At 40.8% G+C, this 21615-nt stretch overlaps 2 protein-coding genes across 2 annotated transcripts in view; one reads left to right on the plus strand and one right to left on the minus strand.

Moving 5' to 3' along the window:
- The window catches only part of LOC133021572 (radixin), a 21378-nt gene extending 10356 nt beyond the window's left edge, over positions 1 to 11022 (plus strand). The window contains exons 3-14 of the mRNA XM_061088479.1: positions 2828 to 2923; positions 3351 to 3473; positions 4675 to 4826; positions 4913 to 4996; positions 5096 to 5242; positions 6048 to 6144; positions 6229 to 6392; positions 7155 to 7285; positions 8416 to 8576; positions 8968 to 9060; positions 9945 to 10154; positions 10858 to 11022. Coding sequence (XP_060944462.1) covers positions 2828 to 2923; positions 3351 to 3473; positions 4675 to 4826; positions 4913 to 4996; positions 5096 to 5242; positions 6048 to 6144; positions 6229 to 6392; positions 7155 to 7285; positions 8416 to 8576; positions 8968 to 9060; positions 9945 to 10154; positions 10858 to 11022 — 1623 coding nt within the window. The remainder of the gene's footprint in view (positions 1 to 2827; positions 2924 to 3350; positions 3474 to 4674; positions 4827 to 4912; positions 4997 to 5095; positions 5243 to 6047; positions 6145 to 6228; positions 6393 to 7154; positions 7286 to 8415; positions 8577 to 8967; positions 9061 to 9944; positions 10155 to 10857) is intronic.
- Positions 11023 to 16765: 5743 nt separating this feature from the next.
- Positions 16766 to 20955, minus strand: LOC133022134 (probable ribonuclease ZC3H12C). The gene is made up of 5 exons (XM_061089147.1): positions 20210 to 20955; positions 19275 to 19414; positions 18949 to 19183; positions 18371 to 18471; positions 16766 to 18243 (listed from the first exon to the last, which is right to left on the minus strand). The coding sequence occupies exons 1-5, from the start codon at positions 20953 to 20955 to the stop codon at positions 16766 to 16768; spliced, it is 2700 nt and encodes an 899-aa protein (XP_060945130.1).
- Between the last annotated feature and the right edge of the window lie 660 nt (positions 20956 to 21615).

The following is a 21615-nucleotide window of genomic DNA, read 5'->3' on the forward strand; positions in this document are numbered from 1 at the left end:
GAAAGTAAAGCACGTGACTGGGTTCTATTGAAGTTATGTGATATAAACAATAAAGAAGTGATACACAAAAGAGTGGGATTCACCGTCTTTACTCAATCAGGAAAAAGAACGTTCAATTTCTAGGCATCATTTTTTCAAGCGATGTTGTGGCTTCGGCCTGTAACCATGGTGATAGTAAAATTAGACACGTGACTAAATTATAATCTGATCTGCATCAATTTGCAAAATAACCTAAATATGCACATGCTCTGTACGATAGACTGATGTAAAGATGGACGACACTACAGCTCACCTAGACGTCTTGATCGCCCCCTAGTGGCTGGCTGCAGTACAGTCTCAAACCCTGGCTCCTCCATGTTAGCATATGGCACATGGATCCAACTAAAAAGTCAAAGTACACGACAGGAGCTCGATGGCTAGGCTCCATCCAGCGATCGCTACTGCTCACAAGATGCCAGCATTTGTATATCTGACATATTTTGGTTTCATTTTTGGAACGCAGGAGAAAAAACAGAGAAGAGTCGTTCATCATTATGTACAGCTCTGTACTGTTATCATTTAACCGTCATGCGTCAAGGTTACAATCAACAAATCACACATCCAGGAGTGAACGGCGAGCTTGTGTGTCACATAAGAGGCAGCGACCTGAAAGCTGTTTTAATTCTAAATGGTGCAAATTCACATGAATGAAGAGAGGGCTCCATTGAAGCTGCAGAGCTAAATATGATCACACACACACACACACACACACACACAAACAGGGCGGCAGGATTACACAGGTTAGTTTGATTCAAAAGCTTTCCTATCTCACTAAGACCTTTTATCATTGTGTGTGTGTGTGTGTGTGTGTGTGTGTGTGTGTGTGTGTGTGTGTGTGTGTGTGTCCTCTGTGATGGATGATAATCACACACACCTTTAAACATGTCTGTATGAACCAGTGTTTCCATTATAAACCACTGGTTCATACCGGTTGTCTCTATTCAGTGGTGAAATCAGCTGGATTCTTCTTTAATGTCGCCTGTTTTTCCTCTCCTCTCTTCTTCCTCTCATTATTGCCTCTCTCTGTCATGCCGACATTCTCAAACCATTTATTCTCCTTTAATCTGCATGCTGCGCTCTCAGCATCCGCAGAGCTGCGTCTTCATACTGCATCCCCAGCCCCTCTGTGTGAAGGAGTTTGTGTGTGTTGTTTCCATTGCTATGGTGCGTATAGGACGGGTGTTTTTCCATGTGATTACGCCTGTGATTATTTGATACTCAGTGTGTTTATATGAGCATGTCTGTGTGTTACAGAGAGTTAATTACATGGTGGTGAGTGCCGTCGTATTGACCGTGTAAATCACATTATAGTCTCAGTAAGGGTCCCCTCAGGGACCGGCGCTCCCCCCCTCTCTATAAATGTGTGAAGGGATCGATGGTTTGCAAGTGACAAAGCACGTGAGCACGCTGAGAGAGAAGGGAGGTGGAAAGAGAAGAGGAAGCAAAATAGAAGAAGGACAAAAGAGGAAGGAAAGAAAATACAGATATTGGCTGAAGATTTTTATTGCCAGGAGGTTATGTTTTATTTTTATTTAATGCGTTTTTTTATGTATTCACCAGGATTAGGCACAAAGGACTCAACTGATTTCAATGAAATTTTGTAGAGTGGTGGGGTATAATCAAAAGAGGAAGGCTGGTAAACTTTGGAGCAGATCTAGATAAATTGGCCGGTCCAGGAACTTTTCATTTCACTGTCTTAAACATGGCGAGATAAGCCTTTGGCCCTGGTGGAAGTAAACACTGTTCAAGTGCCCCTCTAGTTAGATAACAGTTTTACAGGCGATGGAAGCAGATCTTCTGCAGCATATGATGATATTTTAGAAGAGGACTCCAACTTTTTGGCAAAAGTTTGGTCAACACAATCTCTTGGAGATCCTTACATGATTATACATCTAAATGTAGATTTGTTTTTCTTCCAGGATATTCAATTCAATTAATTTCTATTTGTATAAAAAAAATAAAAACACACCTCTTCCTTGAATAAAAAAAACTAAAACAAAAAAAAACTAACCACTTTTTGAAACTAACACTTTGGTAGCACTAAAATGGCACTTAATTATTGCACTTTGTAGTTTTGCTTTATTTCGAAGAAATTGTACTGTCTTGATTCTTGTTGTTCTTGGATTGTACCCTCGGGGTTGAATGCACTTATTGTAAGTCGCTTTGGATAAAAGCGTCAGCTAAATGAAATGTAATGTAATGTATAGCTCCAAATCTTAATATACATTATCTCAAGGCACTTTACATAGATAGGAGATAGCTTTTTGTTGTTGTTCAAAATTTTCATTTTGAATAACAACAAAAATAATAAATATATAGTAATTATAATTAAAAAGATTAATAATGACATCATTAATGTTAGATCATCCACATTAAGGAATGTTCCTGGAAATATACATGAAAATAATGAGAAATGTCAATTCCATGCTTCTAACCCAGAGTCTTATATTGTTTTTTAGTTTATTTGAGCTACTTTTTAATTTTTTGATACCTGAATGATATGATGTGTTATGAGTGGATTGCTTTTTCAATTCTTACTTTTTAAGTCTTAATTTTGAATGGCTACTTATTATTGAATGTAATAAAGACGCTATGAGTAATATTTGTAGGAGATATGAGATAAAAGTTATGTATGTATTGCTATTAAGATGTTTAAAACGTGTTTTAAAACCTTTTTCTCTAAGGACCTTGTTATATAAGCTTGATTCATTATGTAGAGATGGACAGTTTTCAGGGACTTTTTCTTCCTGTGAAACTGTTAAAAACAAAACGACCTCTGTGATTCCAGGTGGTGAAGACGGTGGGTTTGAGGGAGGTCTGGTTCTTCGGCCTCCAGTACACAGACAGTAAAGGTTACGTGACGTGGCTCAAACTCAACAAAAAGGTGAGAGACCCTGAACCCAATCAATCGAAACCCTTAGAGCTGATCAGGAGCTCTGGTCTCATATCTGTCACTATTTATATCTTTATTTTGTTCATTTATTTCCACAACTTGAAAACACAAACATTATTAAAGTTTAAAGGATTTTAAATAGTAAACATCCATCCTCTTGTGGAGTCCGTCAGACTTTATCATGCTGGAAAGCCTTAGAAGTGAACTTGCACTTATAATCTCACTTTAATATTCTGTTTGCTTAAAGAAATAGCCTTAATGAATATTGCAGAAAGTTTACGGAAATGTCTCTTTAATCATGTTTAAAAGAAGCCACAGAGGCTAATTTCCTCAGGAGTTGACACGTCACATGTTTGCACAGGACCACAGAGTGATGGGTAAGGCATTAAATGACGTGTGTGGGTGTGTTTTCTCTCAGGTGACCCAGCAGGATGTGAAGAAGGAGAATCCGCTACAGTTCAAGTTCAGAGCAAAGTTCTTCCCAGAGGATGTTTCCGAGGAGCTGATCCAGGAGATCACACAGAAGCTCTTCTTCCTGCAGGTGCCGTACGACTGCTCATCCAAGACACTGTAAACTGATACTAACATAGCATTGACTTGCTCTATTGTTTGATGTTCTTCAGTGATGGAGGTGTAGATAGAGATAGAGAAAAAACCCAAATGATAACTCAACCGTCATTCTTGTGTTAGTGAGGCAGGAACAACTAGAATTATCACCCTGTCGTTGTATGATCCTGCCCGCGAGTGTCCATTCTGTCTACATACATATTTTTTCCATACTAATGAGGTCACATTTAACCTGCGAAATCGAATCCATTTATCATCGACTCTGACAACTGGTCAAAATTAGAGAAGAAATTCCCAAACACAGATTTGAGATGTCATGTGCGAGAGGCCAACAGGACCATGATCTAAATCTATTGAGTCAAAGTGAACGTCTGTACCAAATTTGAAAGGATTTCCTGGGGCAGATAACGCAGTCTCGCAACAAAAAAGGGCATCGCGAAGTCCCAGTGACCTTGACCTTTAACCACCAAAATCAATTCTCATCATCCTTGACTCCAATGGAACATTTGTACCAAAATTCCCCCAAGCCGTTACTGAGATAAAGTATTCACAAGAAATGGGACAAACCAAAAATAAAATACCTCAGGTCACTGCCTGACCTTAAATATGCGTGGAGGCATTAAAACGATTCAAGCATATGAATATATTACGCTACACTCAGTAATGTTTGTAGCATGTGATTCACTTTGGGTTTTCTACAAATGGCTTTGGCTGTCTTGCATCATTTCCCCTACAACAACTTCTTTTCCAGAGTGCAGGAGTGTCTCTGCCCCATGCTGCTTTGTGTAGTTGTTTCTCTTAGAGTGTCTCAAGTAATTAAAGATGGCTCCAATTTATACAAAACATTTGCTGGTAGTTTTAAGTAAGTGCTTAAGGAACGACAGGGAAAGTTGACCTCTGATGGAAAAACTGTAAAATAATTCGTCATCAAAAGTATAAGCTTGTGTAAAATTGATTGACAAATTTGTTGTCACCTCTCCTTTTGTTCTCTGACTACTCGCCTCTGGACTGATAGACTGTCAGATGGATTCACTCTTGCTCTAAATGTACAGACTTTAAAATGTAGGTTGACCGAACATCTCAATCCTCTCTGCTGGGAAACCTCCTGTGTGATTCCAACCACACGCTACGACTGACTGAATGTGTGTGTGCATGTGTGTGTATCCTCCCTGCAGGTGAAGGAGGCCATTTTAAACGATGAGAACTACTGTCCCCCGGAGACGGCCGTGCTGCTGGCGTCCTACGCTGTCCAGGCCAAGTATGGAGATTACAACAAAGATGGTCACAAGCCGGGCTACCTGGCCTCCGACCGGCTACTGCCACAACGGTACGGTGTATACACAGTACTCATAGTAGTCAGGATTAAAGTGATATCGTACACAAATAGTAAAAGTGTGTTTATATGTCTCGTAGAGTTCTGGAGCAACACAAGCTGACAAAGGAACAGTGGGAGGACAGAATACAGACCTGGCATGAGGAACACAGAAGCATGCTCAGGTCAGAGAAACAACTGTACTATCAGTCGAGTTTTTAAGACTTTGGCTACAGGATCCTCAGGACCATGTTTTGACTTTTAGTGTCTGTGCGTGTGTGCAGGGAGGACGCCATGATGGAGTATCTGAAGATCGCTCAGGACCTGGAGATGTATGGTGTCAACTACTTTGAAATAAAAAACAAGAAAGGCACGGAGCTGTGGCTCGGGGTCGACGCGCTGGGGCTTAACATCTATGAGCATGAAGACAAGTAATCAAAACACACAAACACACAAATGTGAATTTGATCTGATTGGGACAGTCAAGTTTCATGAATCCTTCCTTACGTGAAAACTAAGGTTGTGAGATGATACACATCACTTTACTCAACTATTTGCTTTTCTTATAGTTTTACTCTTTCAGGCCCCACCCATCACTATTTCCTGCTCACAACTCACTGACATGCATTGTGTGACAAGGCGTCCTGAAATCACTGGTTTAGTTGATGTGATCATAACCGAAGCTGAAAAGTTATATCAAAGAGGAAGTAAAGGAAACCGCAAGAGAAGCTCCTGCCGACGAAGTCAACACCATCTCACAGAGTTTATTTTAGGTTCCCTGACCCAGTTATTACTGAGAGGTGATAACTTGGTCTATGTATAGATTCATTCATTATTAAAAGGGTCAACATGCCAGAAATCCATATTTAAAACTCAATGTCTCAAAGATGGCACAAACATTCAAGTTTACATTTTTGCATCAAAGTCAGGAGAATATTGAGAAAATCTTTTCTGCAGCTAGTCTGGTACCAAAGCGCAGAACGTCTACCTCAGCTAAATTATATATGGTGATAAATAAAGAAAGCTAGATTTTTCCTTCTCCCTCATGGATTTGTTGGCCAACAGTGTCCCCTTCTGGTGTTGAGCAGAATAGCAGATGAAGAACATGGAACACAAGGGCATTTTTCTCACACCTAAAATCTTTTTTTGACACGTTCAAAGCACAAACATATCCTTTAAATGTAAAATGAAATATTTTTAAAGTATTTTTTTAATATACTTACAAAATCTCCTCAGGTTGTCACCAAAGATCGGCTTCCCCTGGAGCGAAATCAGAAACATCTCCTTCAACGACAAGAAGTTTGTCATTAAGCCCATTGATAAGAAAGCTCCAGTAAGTGATGGAACAACTTGGGATTGATTGCCATTTTTTAGATTAGATTTCAATTTTTGAACAGATTTTCTGTGCTTTCTTCAGGATTTTGTGTTTTACGCCCCTCGGTTGCGCATCAACAAGCGCATCCTGGCGTTATGTATGGGGAACCATGAGCTGTACATGAGGAGGAGGAAGCCCGACACCATCGAGGTGCAGCAGATGAAGGCTCAGGCCCGAGAGGAAAAACACCACAAACAGATGGAGAGGTACGAGCACATGCTGCTCTTCTTTCATTTATTCCTGCAGGAAATCAGTGTGTAAAGTGTTCATGTTCATGTTTTGCCTATTGTTTATGGGATTTATGTTCACACTGAGTAAACAAACAAATAAAAGTTTGGAGTGGAAATTCAGTGAAAACCTTTGTGTGAGCAATAGGGGGCAGTGCTGCATTAAAGAAAATCCTGCTCCACTTCTGCAGAGCTGAGTCTGTAGCACGCTTTGGTGGTTTTTAAACCTCTGTGGGGAAACTGCTGCTTTCGTTTCTGTATCGTTTGTGTGAACTGTGTGTGTGTGCTTGTGTATGTGTGTGTGTTTGTGTGTGTTTTCTCATATTTACTTGTGAAGCACTTTATAACATCTGAAATCCCTCTTAGATGCAACTACATTCTGAATTAAATCCATCACTCCACCCATAGTTTTTGTTTATTGTGAAAAAACTACAAATGCAATGCATAACAATATACTGTTCCAAACAATGCATGCTTATATTACGGATTCAAGTGTCCATAAGTGTGGGGAGGATCAAGTAGACGGAAAGGTACATCTAAATTATGTTTTCAGTTTTACATGCTCAAACACTAGAGTGATAAATAAAATAAAATAAAGATTAACCAGGAAATTAAAATATAACGGCTAACATCACTTCAATAACATTTCCTCTTGATTCTTCTGATGGTTCACTAAGGTCGACTGATAAGTGACTGGCTGGGCGTGATGGCTGATGTTTTGTGTTTGTTTTGCCGACTCAGAGCGCAGCTGGAGAACGAGAAGAAGAAGCGAGAGCACGCGGAGAGGGAAAAGGAGCGAATAGAGAGAGAGAAGGAGGAGCTGATCCAGAGGTTGAGGCAGATCGAGGAGCAGACACACAGAGCTCAGAAAGGTACGACACAACGCTCATGCACACAGGCTAGGATAGAGTCACTCAAATGTGTCTGAAACTGTCAAGCGTTGAACTTCTGACATTTTATCAGATCATAGTTTCCTTCACTTCTGGTGAGGACTCAAGTGTCCAGGTCAATTGCTCCAGACAATTCTGCAACTTTTCCTGCCGCCAGCCCCTTTCAAAATGTCTGGAAACTGTCTGAGTGAGTCTATGTGAGAATACAGCAGTAAAATGTCCAGACAATGGTCAGTGAGCGATTGTTTGCTTGTTGATGACGTTTCTAAAAAGGGATTAAAAAGTTAAAGAAAAATGTCTCCCAGGATGAATCAGAGGAGCCATACACAAAGAGGATGTTGCTGAAGACATTAATTTGGAAAGACAATGACAATCAAGAGCTTTTGGAGATAAGGGCCAAAGGTGTTGTCAATGTGTTTTAAACACGATCACTGTGTTTTCCTACCTCCTGCTGTTCTGATCACATGCCACTGTGAGTCTGACTATATACACACACAGGTCAGAATGTATGAACACATTGGTCCTATTGATTAAAAAAAGACAAATATTATAGTATAAATATATTAAGTGAGGTTGTTAGAAACATCATCAACACGTGGGTTATGAATTTTCCAGAAATTTCTTGATGTATTCTCACATTTTCACTTACTCACATTCTCCCTGCATTTTACCAAGGGGCTGTCAGGAAAAGTTAGGAAATATATCCAGAGCTTGGACATTTACGTTCGTACATACAACCCCTTTGGGGTTATGAGAATATTCTGACTTCAGTGCATGAATGAAAGCACCTTTAGCGTGAGATGACCAAAGGTTTAAATAATGAGGTAACCGTAATCTAATATAAGTGTGATTTAGGATTAACATTAATCCCTGAGAGACAATAGCTCTTTTGTCATTCCACAACAATGTCGGCTCATCTCTGAACATCTGCTTTACGAACATCTCGTTCACTCAAATGTGTTCTGAGATCATTCAATTGTAAAACTCTTGTGTAACTTAATGATAATTCAGAGAACATGTAACATTCTACCCTTGACTTTACTTGCATTTGTCCCAATTACACGGTCACAATGGTTGTGAATGGTATGCAGCTCATATTTTTGTGTGTGCAGAGCTGGAGGATCAGACTCGCAAAGCACTTGAGTTGGATCAGGAGCGGAAGCGAGCGAAGGAGGAGGCCGAGCGCTTGGAGAAGGAGAGGCAGGCGGCGGAGGAGGCCAAGGCGTCGCTGGCTCAGCAGGCGGCCGACCAGATGAAGAACCACGAACAACTGGTACCTGCGCTCACACGTCAACCACTGTCTCCAACAATTACTCATTTTGTTTAAGTGTTTTTGTCCAAGTTAAAATTACTTTTATATCGGGTGACAAAAGCTAAAATGTACCTTTAAATTCCTTTAAAACCTTTATTCCCATGTTTCTGTAATCCTTGTTTTTCTACCTTCGAAACAAACTTAACACATTGGAAAGTGTTTTTATTGTATTGACAAAATATGACATTAATGACCAGCAGCAATATTTTTGATTCACTGATGTTCGTACAGTGACTCTTTCAAATCATAAAGCAAGAGTGAAAAGAAGTCGCTGATTCTACCTGTGTCATATAGGTGTGAATTGTTTGTACATTTGGGTTTTTAGGTGAACTTCTGTTTTTATTTTCAACAGGCTGCTGAACTAGCAGAGTTCACTGCTAAAATTGCTCTGCTTGAGGAGGCAAAGAGGAAAAAAGAAGAGGAAGCAACAGAGTGGCAACACAAAGTAAGGTTTCCCTTTGTGTGTGCGTGTGTGTGTGTGTGTGTGTGTGTGTGTGTGTGTGTGTGTGTGTGTGTGTGTGTGTTTTATTCTCTTTTTATTATTGAAAACAATGGTGTGTGTGTTGGGCCTGTGTGGGGTCTTGTTTGTTGCCGTTTCACCAGTGATACCTTTCTGACCATTGAGGATCTTATTCTTTGTCAACAGTGATTGAGACAACAGAACAGAGGAAACTGGACATTCCAGTTACTTGGGAAAAAGGAAGAGTGCAGATTAACCTATGTTTTTTATTATTTTACTATCATGAGGATCAGCAGTGTTCTCGACCAGTTACTATTTCCCACAATCTGAGCATTTACCACCACCTGTAATTTTGGGCCATCACTATCCTGTTAGTTACAATTACTGTTACAGAAAATGTTAGCCTCGATATATATTTATTGTTTTATTATAGTATACTATTTTAATTGTATTTTCGAACCAATTATGATTTTGTATCTGTACAGAGGAGTTTACAGATAATAAATAATTGCAACTTGAAACATTTATGGTTTAAAGTCATATTAGGGAGCAGTGAAGATGTCTAAATCATGCAAAATGTCATAAGAATATAGAAACAGGTGATAATATATATATATATATATAAATAAACATTTTTGAACATATGACTAAATGAAGAACATCCCTTGATACAAAGGTCATTCCTCAATTAAATCATTTTTAAACTAAATGTGCAAAAAAAAAATGATAAACTCCATTTTATTCTCGTCTTAAAGAGTTCAAAAAGTATATATATTTGTATGCCAAATGTTTGTGCATCTGTCCGTGTTCATATCTGTAGAAGTCGGTGTCTGTTTCTCTCTGTGAATATACTCATGTGTTGTTTCCAGGCTCTATCAGCACAAGAAGACCTGGAAAAGACCCGGGAGGAGCTGAAGACAGCCATGACGTCTCCACCGGCGCCAGAGAACGACGAACAAGACGAAACTAACGCCGAGGCGAGCGCCGAGCTGCTCAGCGACGGCGTCACCAGCCACCGCAGCGAGGAGGAACGCATCACTGAGGCGCAGAAGAACGAACGTGTCAAGAAACAGCTACAGGTAGACCAGAAATAGATATAAATAATACTATTATTGGATAATTAAGCATTATAAATAGAAATAGGAGAAAAAATTAAATAAAAAAAACATCCAGGATAAAAATGGAACTCAGATTAAATGCATTTTAAGGAGAAGTACAGTGCAGGTAAACTGTTTATACTTCACTATTTTATGTTTCAAAATTGGACGAACAAGACAATTTACTAAAGATTATTTTCTATTTCATCCTGTTCTATAATTCTGATAGTATTATTTGACTCAGTATTATTTCTGCTCAGAAGCGCGCAAAATCTGTTCAGCCATTGATGTGCAATAGTTGAAATAATAATGTTGTTTTTAATAAATCAGGTTTTAAATATACAGTATATTTTCTGAACTTTGTTGTCAAAGTGACACTCGCACAAGACCTGTTCTCTCACCCAAAATCAGTCGTCGAAACAAAATAAGGAAAAGATGGAATATTTTTGTTTGACCTATAATACATTTTGAGCTATTCACATCTTATTTAATATCATCTCAGGAACCATTATCTGGGTTTGGTCAGAACACTACATCCTTATTGAGGTTCGACCATACCTTGAGGATGATGCATCATAGTCGGGGGTGACAGAGATAATAAATGATCGAACCTTTCCTTGACTTACCTCTTCTTGGTCCCTAAACCTCTCACCCCCCTTTCCTCTCTGTGTCTGTCTCCGTCCAGGCTCTGAGTTCCGAGTTGGCCGAGGCCCGTGACGACACAAAGAAAACCCAGAACGACATGCTGCACGCCGAGAACGTCAGGGCAGGAAGAGACAAGTACAAAACCCTGCGCCAGATTCGCCAGGGTAACACCAAGCAGCGCATCGACGAGTTTGAGTCCATGTGAGGAGGGGGGGGGGGGACACAACGATGTCAACGCGTCACTTTCCTTGTGGAGCCCGAAACCTGCAGGAGCTCCTGCTGTGGTCCTATCAGGACAAGGAACGACCAGCTGACGGGCTTTGTAGCTTCAGCCTCGCCAAAGCTCTGCCGAGCAGCGGTTAGCCAATCACACAGCGACCTGCTTTCTAGAGCGCCGCCCCCCACATCTCCCCGACCCCAACGAAGCACGTCTTTTAATCGGTTGGAAAAATAGCAAGCGACGTATAAACTGTCGATCACGGACTCCTCCCTTTTACAATACTGACAATATTAATGCTTGCATGTCTGATAAATAAACATCAACAGGAGCGTTAGAGAAAATGGCATCACCGAGAATTGGCTGATGTCGTGCTTTTACCCAACAAAAAAGAAAATGGCCGTTTGTAGCTTTCCAATGTTGCTGGCACACTCATCTGTAAAGCTTAAATATCTGTACTTTACTTTTATTTCTTTGTAATCAGTTGAATTTAAATGATTTGTTTAAAAAAGTTAAAAAGAAAAGAAAACCGCCTAATTTGTCTCTTTTCCTTCCCATCTTGACTCCTTCTCTCATTTTGTGCAGGGAAAAGATTCCTGTTCATTTCTGATATGAGTGTCATCCGTTTGTTTATGTGGCATCAGCTGATTTATCTCCAGTTTGCGAACGCTCCCTGTGGAGATTTGGGAGCAAACACACATGCAAAACTAAATTTGCTTGTTTTCAATGCTGAGGTGTTTGTTCCAATATGTTATTTACCCCCAGAATAAAGAATTAATTTATATTTCAAACCACGCTGCTACAGAAAGATCTGTCTGCAGGGATCAGAGCACGTTAATTTGGATTTATTGACTAAGGAAGAAAGGTCAGAAAAACCTGTTTGAACCTGACATGATGTGGTGTCACTGTAAAACTCAAAGAGGCTGAAATTGCAACTTCAAGCCAGTTTTTAATTACTGTTCTATTTTTCTGGTAAATCAGGTTTTGCAAGTTTTCAGCTTCCAACTGGAGTGACATTCTTATGATGGCTGTAATAGTTACAACCAGGACACACATTATTATTATCAGATATACTACGTGTGTTGTTGAAAATACTTTTACGAGTTGAATTATTAATTTCCTTAGAAAACTAGAGATGCAATTTCTAGATGCGCTTGTCATTTGAATCGTTCTCATAGTGTAGATGTCCCACCAAGGCCCAACAGAACCTTATATTCAATAAGGCTGCACCAAACTGCACACTCATAGATATGAATCTGTCCCCTCAAGATTCCTAATTATTGTCATCAAGATTCAAGAATTACTTGGGAAAACAGTGAATTTGTCAATAAACGCCTTATTTCACCATGTTAGAAAAAGTGAAGACCTGGATCTGCCCTCTGATCCGGATCAACACCGTGGTTCTTCCCTGACTAAAACAAAATCCTTCCAATAATTTCCTTGGTTATCCGTTTAGTTGTTTCTGTGTGATCCGGCTGACAGACAAACAAACAGCAAAACGTGACCTTCTTGACAGAATAAAACCAGGACAATGCGACACATGAAAGCTTGAGTTGGGCTTTTATTGCTCGTTTTTACATCAAACACAAGAACAGTCAACACGTCTCATTTGGCCTCAGGTTCTGTAAATTTGACACAGGTTTGTTTGTTGTGAACAAAACATCCAAAGTGATATTTTCCTACAGTCATACAGAAAAAATGAATTACAAAGACACCTCAATGGATTTCATTTGAATTTCAAGTTTGTTTGTTTTTTCTCTTCCTTCTCCTTATATGGATCATTTATTTGGGCTTGGCACATCCTTCACTTACAAATGTTATATCACCTTATAGATATATCTTTTGGTAATACCGCTCATGAGACGTAAATAGGTATTTTAAAAACAATCTGACTTCAATATACCTTCTAAATCAGCCCAGTTGTACGTATGACAGCTTTGGTTTTAAATAACTACCACTGACCTGAGAAAAGGGGGAAACATTGGACGGCAATAAACACATTTTTTTACTTGGCTTTGGTCCCGAAAAAACAGCACTTAAATAAATTCTACATCATAAATGAAACTGTATTAAAGCACATTGGAAATAAGGGTTGGAATGTACCGAGATAAACAGGGACATAGTAGATATTTTTACATTTAACTTCCCTTTGGATAAAAAAAGGCTGATTTAGCAACAAATTACAAAAATACAGAGTTTTATCTGACAGGTGTGGACATTAATAAGGAAAATGAATTGAATAGAAAGTGTCAGGTGAGAAAATAATGACTTCAACTCGATGGTACTGCAGTTTTATACGACCAAAGTACAGGTACAAATAAAAATGAAGTGCTGCTCGGCTGAAGTTTCACAACTTACTGAACGAAGGTCAAACGGCCCTTTTCACTGAGGCTGAATAGACATGTAAAACCATTGATTAGTGAGATACAGTACTTGAATTTCTATTCACTACATTGACATGGACAGCAATATTCCTAGTATTTACCTTACTCTAAATTAGACTTTATTTTAATTATGATATTTATAGCTAGTAGAATATTCTATTCATATTCCTGTTAACATGTTAAAAAGCAGTCTGATTCTAACTCACGTCAACATTACGTCCCGCTACTTGTTTACACTCAAACGCAAGATATTTGTCATCGAGCAGTTGGTAACTGTTGTATGTAGATGTCACATCAGAATATTGGTGTCCATGTAAACGTGTCTAGTGTACTGGGATTGTGAAGGACATCAAACCCATCGTCAACATTAACACCTGAACCTCCACAAGTTAACTATGATTCTGTCAACTCAACTTACATGTCGGAAAAAGGGGAGAAACTACAAGAGAACGACTGAGATGTTTGAGGTCAGCCCAAGACAAACACTTTTACATGTTCACACACAGGTTTGGCGCGATAACAAAACAAACAGGTAAAGTCTGCATAGCTGCTGCATCAGCTGTTCGCTGGGAAAAGCAAAGACGACAAAAAAACACGGAGATTTGCCTCATGTTTTAGTCTGAATTTGTTGATTCAAGTTATTACACCAGAAAACTCAGCAAAGTGTGCAACACGGTCACTGACGACAAGATTCTTGCAGATAAACACTTACAATTGGAAAAACAGCTCTTTAACAAGGTCATGACAGTAGAAAAATAGGTTTTCCCCTCATACACTTAATGTTATTCTAATATAATGCACAAGAGTGTTCACACAGCACCGGGTTTGTTTAGTTGAAATGTCAAGTGTCTCATCCCTGCAGCAAACAGCAGCACACAGTGCCAGACCGGCAGGACGAGAGCACCTGATCACATCATAGCACGACAACGTCAGAAAGTCCACTGAATCAACAGGGACGACTGCAGACTTGTTCCTGAGAGCCACACCTTTCATCGCTGTGGTTGCGGTGTCACTAAACATCTGGAGCCTGAGGCACAAATTCAAAAGGTGAACCAAGTTCATCAAAACATCTTTTTACTGCACTTGCAACCGTCTTGGCTCTAAGAGTGTTAAATACTGCGGAGTATGACCCTAAGAAGCTTCAGTTTTCCTCACAACCACAACGTAAAACACATTTAACGCTGGTTACTTTCAGCGTCATATAACAGCAAAGTTTCTGTTTCCAAAATGTGCATTTGAGACATTCTCTTCCCTGCACTTGGAAAATAAGGGGAATAAAAAGCCCCCCTCATATAAATAAAGTCTAAATACCAAAGGTGACAAAGTTTGCCACAGATACTCAAAATTTTCAACTCGAAATATTTTTTTGTCTAAATATTCTCATATAAAACAATGATCTTGTTTAATTAAAAAGTTTATAGGATACAATTTGTATCAACGAACAGAGGTGACATCTGGCTACAAGATATGATGCAGACCAGGACAGAGTTTTGTTTTTACAAACAGTTCCTCACATATAACAACAATCCCATTGGTGGAAATAATCACAGAATTATTCCAGACAATAGATGCAGCCCAAAGTGCTTTACATTGGGAGAAGGAAACTTAATAATACTTTTATAAAGACGGCAGATAAATAAGAGGAAGTTGTTAAAGATAAGGAATTGTTTCCCATTTTTGCTTTGATTTGACATTTTATTGACAATATGATGAATTATTATAATAATAATACTGATACTGAATATTACTTAGTTCAAAAGATTGGTCTTTGAAAGTAATATGAAAGTTATCGCTCTGTAAGTGTTTGTATAAATATCCTATTTCAAAATTTGTGTTAAACCCACAGACTGTAAAGACGAACGACAACCCATTGTGTAATGAAGCTTCAATATCTCAAATACAGGAGGCGCCGTTTTGCACTTTTGATGTAATTTGGGTCCAGAGTCTTTGCAGTTGTGATTGTGGAGTGGAGCCGTAGCATCAAGGTCCCAATGCTTGGCCCACATACCCTCTGTCTACAGCCCAGAACTATTGTCCGTGGCCCCCAGGGGTCAATTCCTTGTTAGAATATTGATGCACCATCTACTAATATGGAGGGGGAGGCGTTTATGACCTATACTGCAGCCAGCCACCAGGGTGCGATCAAGATGATTTGGCTTCACTTTAGGGTAGCTGTCATGTCGGCCATCTTTATACATTCTAGGGTTAAACCACTCAGTTTTAATCCAACCAATCAGATTATTAGTGCCTCCAGGTAAAGTTTGTTGGGACAAAAGAGGAGCACATCTGTAAGTGTTCCCACTGTGGTGACACTAATTCTCTGGTAACAGAATCTGTAGGTAAAGTGTTTCCCAGATTCTTGCCAGACGGTTTCTGGCATTTTCAACAGAGCGTTACATGAGAGTGAGACCCTGCAGGAGGCAGCTCGACTCTCCACTGGTGTGCTCGACATTCACACACATTAAATAGGTGATAAATTAAAACACATTTCATATTAGAATGAAGGAAATATACCAACCACCTTCCATCTAAATATTTCTGATGACCAGGCTGTTGACAGTCACTTAGATATGACTTGATTCAAAGAATGGGAAAAGAATAGAGGGCTGGTTATTGAAAAAAAATCCGCACTGAAAGCTGATGAGCTGTGAAGTCAGCTGACAGAGCTAAACTCTAACAGAGGAAACCATTCAAAAGAGAACAACGGCTCAGGGTTTTTTCGACCGGACTTTCAGCTCTCTTCTTTTTGTCGTTGCTGCAAAGTGTCACTTCCCTGTGGTGGGAAATCCACAACACATCACCAGAGCAGCTGATCTGCCACCTGTCACAATACAGTGGGAACTTATTGGCGATGACAATCGATGTTGTCGTCTCAGTGAGCGGAGAATCTCTCACAGATCTCATGGACGACCTTGAACAGTACTTATACCCTGATATGATTGCCCCCCACCCCCCCACCCCAAAAATAACATTAACAAAAAGTGCCAAAAACATAATAAATTTAAAATATGTAAATAACTTAAAATATAACAAATAAATTAATTTAAAATTAACAACACTGTCACCCATACACATTAAATAGCCTCCCTAAGCACACTGGTGTCTTAAGTGCTGGAATTCGACATAGAAAAATATGGCAATTTTTGGGATTTCCCTTTACAAAAATACCATCAAAATTAATGACACAACTTCCCTGCAGTGCAAATAAGCTGTCCATAAGCATCACCGGCTTAGGGAGCCTTATATCTTATGGTTTTGGCTTGTGTGTGTGTCCAACCTGACTTAAATAGTTAAGATAATTGCAGTGGATGACTCTGCAGAAGAACCTTCAGTTAGGACGAAGCTAGCTAGATTTGCATTTTCTCCATCAAAATTGCAGCTGCAAGCTCCTGAGCATCCATCACATGAGGGTTTCTGGTCATCACCATTCTCACTAAATCTGGAGGGAAGATGCAACACAAGTTAACAAACATCCTCTCTCTCAGGTCCTGGTATCGACCCAGGGTTGGGGGATCCTGGTGCTGCGACACTGGGGGCAGGTCGCTTTTGTGGGGAGAGATGGATGTGAGGGGCAGCTGCGGGAGCGGTGGAAGACTCGATGTTGAGAGGCCATGGGGCGATGAATGAGCTTCCCTCCCCCTGCTCTGCAAGGTAAACAGATCATAGCAGGACTTGGGCGACTGTTGGTATTGGGGCTCCCAGTTTATGTGCGGCAGTGGTTGTTGGTTTAGGGAAGTGTAGTTTCTTCGGGAATTAAGTGGTGACCCTTCGTATACTCTGGAGTCCGGGAACCCACCATCCTGCCAAAGGGAGCCCATTAGGTTTCGGCCAAGGGAGGAGCTCTTAGAGTGGGAGTGGGCAGGCGAGGTCTGGGGTGGGCATCGTGGACTAGCTGGGAATTCCCCTGGGAAACTGCTCGGTGACGAATATTGAAGGTGGGGTGCAACATAGGCCGATGGGCTTTTGAAAGGATGTGGAGATGCGTGACACGTAACCGAAGATGAATGGTCTTCCCAACCAAAATCACGCTGTCTTTGCAATGCTAGAGGAATGGGATAGCCATGAGGAGCACGATGGCCCAATCCAGGTGGGACACGACTTGTAGGACGGGTGTACTGGCCAGAGCAGTGATGATGGTGATGAGGATGGTGGTGGTGATGGTGGCACTTGGGGCCGTCATCTAATAAGGGATCAGGGGAGAAGGAGTCCGAGCTGATGCTGCCTTCACTGCTACAATCTGACAGCAAGCCTGCTCGCAGATCAGCTGGGAAGAAGCATTCATGACTTTGTGGCACAACCAGATTGAGGCTTGAATATGCCTTTGCCAGTGAGCTGTATCCTACCTCTGGTGACTGACATCTGTGGTAAGTGTCGGCCTGACTCGGTCCCAAGGCTCCAGCAAATCTGGAACTTCCCCCAGGGTATTCCCATTTATCCAGGTTTCCTGATGAAGGAGGTGCCCCGGGAGCAGGATACCCTAAAAAGTTGATGCTACAACTACTGCTGCTGCTGCTGCTGCTTCCCTTCTGTCCTTCCACTTTGGACTGGACCCGAAGCCTGTCCTCCAGGAGGTCACTGAAGGAGCTTCGGGGGCTGGGGTTTGGTTGTTTCTTTGGAGTGCCCTGACTTGGCTCGGCCTCAGCCATTCTGTGACCTTGACCAGGACTTTGGCTCTTTATCATCAGGGAGTCTTCCAGCAGGCCTCTGGAAGTGGCTGATGAAATTTTGGCACTGGCTCGGAGCTCATCAGCCACGGCACGCTGGGGCTGGCTGCCCCTTTCAGGATGGTAAAACTTGCACTTGTGGCCATATGTGCACTTCTTCCCTACAAGAAGAAACAAAAAGAGTTATCATACATTTTTTCACATCTTTGTAGAAAATATTTCTTTCTTTCTTTATTTCTAGTATAAAAATACTGGGTGTGTTTTTTTGTACATGAATGGATATTTTACCATATGGGCACGGCTGCTTCCTCTGAATAACAGGCCTCTTCCTTAGAAAGTTGTCCAGACTGGGTCCATGACGTCCTAGTGGGTCATCTGGTGGCATGAATCTAAAAAAAAAACACATTTTTGATCATGCATCACTGAGGATTCATTGACTCTGACAGCAGCAACAGTGACTGCACCATGGATATTCTGCAGTGAGGAACCCTAACCCTACAGATGCCGGTGTTACATTTTGTTACATCACAATACATTGCCTTTGCCTGCTCATTTTTACAGTGTATTTAAATGACAAGTGAATACAAACGCTTGGTGGTTTGAGCAAAATAACACAAAAGTTGATTGTAAAGAGGGGACTCATTGGAGCAAAAAGGAAGAGAAGTAATCAGTGTTGAGGACATGAAAGTGTCTGATAAGTACATTAAGCATTCTAAGATAATTGCCCTGCAAAAAGGCATTGTGAAAATATTGTCTGCAACAATGGATGTAAAAGTGCATTTTAGTGTTGGGACACAAACTGGATAAAGTTTTTTCTTGGAAATAAACTAAATCTTTTAAAGTCCAAGCATTTGTGAGTTTCTTACTTGTCATTTACAAAGGAGTACATCAGCAGACGCTCATCGATGAATTTCTTCCACTCTGGCTTTTCATTGGCAAGGTCGCGGTAGTTGTCATTAGAGACAATGATGCCGTCGGACTCGTAGGCCAGTTTGACGATGAAGCGGTCGTCGTAGCAAACCACGCGACGCCCCTGCACACGGCGAGATGGAGTGAAGACCAGGATCTTCTCTTTCTCTAGTTGCCTCAAAATCTCCTGGTCTGAAGAAAGAGAGGGGGTGATGGTAAATTGTATAAAAGAAGATAAAAAATCCCTCCCAAGCACATTTTCTTTCTAAAAATTGAAAGTTACCTGTGATGAGAGCGTCAGGCCGCGACTGCTCTTTTCTCCAGGCAGGGACAAAAACAGTGATGTCACGGTGGCCTCTTTCTAAGAACCAATCAACAGCCAGCTGGATGCCTTGACACGAGAACACTTCCTTATTTCCGTGACTGCAAGAGCAGATAAAACATGTTAATGTGAAATCCAGTAAATTAGTAAAAGGTAAACAAAGAGGTTTCCCATCACAGACATTTTTTTAAAATAAAATATCATTAGTGCATCGTACAGAACCTTGGAACTAAAGCTCATTATGTTACAATCTTTTTCGATTCATTCTCAATTTATTCAGACATTTTTGAGACCGTTTCACAGATAAAATATTTTTTCACTTAACATCTGTTTCTCTGTTGTTTTGATTTCAGCTGTGGGCCATTGGTTGCGGAATTCTAATTCCTATGTCTTCAACCACAGTATCAGTTAAAATTAGCTAGATCAATGCAACACACATTTGGCAAAGCTGACTTCCACAAATGAGAAGGACACACACACATAACAATAACTTCCATTTAACGGCAGTGAGTGTGACCCCATCTTTCTACATTTCTCACACAAATACTTTAAACGAGACAAGTTTAAGACTTGATGGATACATAATAGAGAACATATAATAATACAAATAATATTTTTTATTTATTTTGCGCATTTCAAGAGACCAAAGGACGCTTTACGTCAGTGGGGATAAAAGACAAAAATATGGTTGCTAACTTGGAGACTGTCGTGGTGCCGACAATGGCTTTGTTTAATTATATATTAATTCATTCATATTAATTTTTTTATTGATTTTGTTTTAAATTGGTAATGGTGGTCAATAATATTATATAATTATCAAATGTTTGAATGGGTAAATGGATCAATGGAGTCAGTATGTGAAATTTCCCAAACTTCAAAAAGCTTCTCTTCCTCACCTCATGGCTACGTTGCTCCCATCCACCACAACAGGCCGAAGGTTATCTTTGTCCTCCAGCAGCTGGGACGCACACAGCAGCCGACAGGAGTCCAGAGAGGAGCTGAAGGAGGTGGAGGAGGCCAAAGAGGATGATAAAGAGGTGGAGGGAGACTGGTAAACAGTCGCACCTCCTTGCTGCTCCATCTCTGTCTTGGTTCCCAGTTTGACCAGCTCTCCCAGGATGTCATTGATGAGTGCGTCTGCGCCCAGTTTCCTCAGCACCAGCAGCACCAGCTCCTCGGAATAACCTAGCTTGAGAGCAAACTCCACCTTGTTGCGGCAGTCAGTGACAGGGTCGGTCGGAGGTGATGTGTCTGGCTGTGTCAGGTCCAGCCTGACCGGCTGACAGGCAGAGGAGGACTCTTGGTGGTGTGGGTGAGGCTGATCTCGATGAGGATTCTGAAACTCGGACCGATTCTGGATTCGCTCATCTTCACTGTCGGATACTGCACTCTCCTCTGAGAAATTACTGCAACTACTGCTGCTGCTATAGCTTGAGTGAGTACTAAAACTATTACCACTACTATCAATGCTGTTGTTATGTGGGGCACCAGCTCTGACCTGCGAGATTCCTACAATCCCTGCATCGGTTGCAGTGCTCAGACTCCTCTGACGATCAGCACCTTCCACATGGAGGTAGTCCAGATCCAGCTCCAGGCTGAGGATGTGGCCTGTCCCATCCTCCAGATGGTCCTTCAGGCCCATGAAGCCGTCTCATGCATCTAGCTCCACGTTCTCCGTGACCTCCTGGGCACCTAGGCGACCCCACCGTTACTGCCGATGGCTAACAGTTCCCTGGGAGTGAAGCTTGAGGGAGACACAAGAAGGGATGGTTAAGTCATGGAGAACTGCATTCAAGTGAAAGTATGCAAGAAAAGCTGCCCGTCATGTTTAAAGATCAAATTACTCTGCTCTGGTTGTTCTGCAAACCCTCCAAAACACCTACAGACAACCTCTTCTTCTACTAACAAGGACTTAGTCTTTAGTTGCCTCTTTTATACAGCTAGTTTGCACATTAAGATCTAACCACACAACTGACATAACAAGAACACTTACTCACACCAAGTCCCATATGGATGCATAATTAAATTTAATTAAGTCTACAGTAACCCTACCTGCTGCTCCACTTCTATGGATTTTAGAAGCTCAGACCTGAGACTATGATTCCATACCTCCTCACTGACATTCACATAATTACTGGAAACTACAGCAATTAATGCATCAGTCAGTGAATAACACTAACACCAAGACTAAAGTATTTTCTTAATTTAGTCAAATAAATTGCATAATGATGTCTGGATTCTTTAAATTGTCACACTGTGCATGTTCTTGCAGTTGTGTGAGAACACAATGATGTTGCCTTGC

Source organism: Limanda limanda, chromosome 16 (assembly GCF_963576545.1).
Source record: "Limanda limanda chromosome 16, fLimLim1.1, whole genome shotgun sequence".
Lineage (NCBI taxonomy): Eukaryota > Metazoa > Chordata > Actinopteri > Pleuronectiformes > Pleuronectidae > Limanda > Limanda limanda.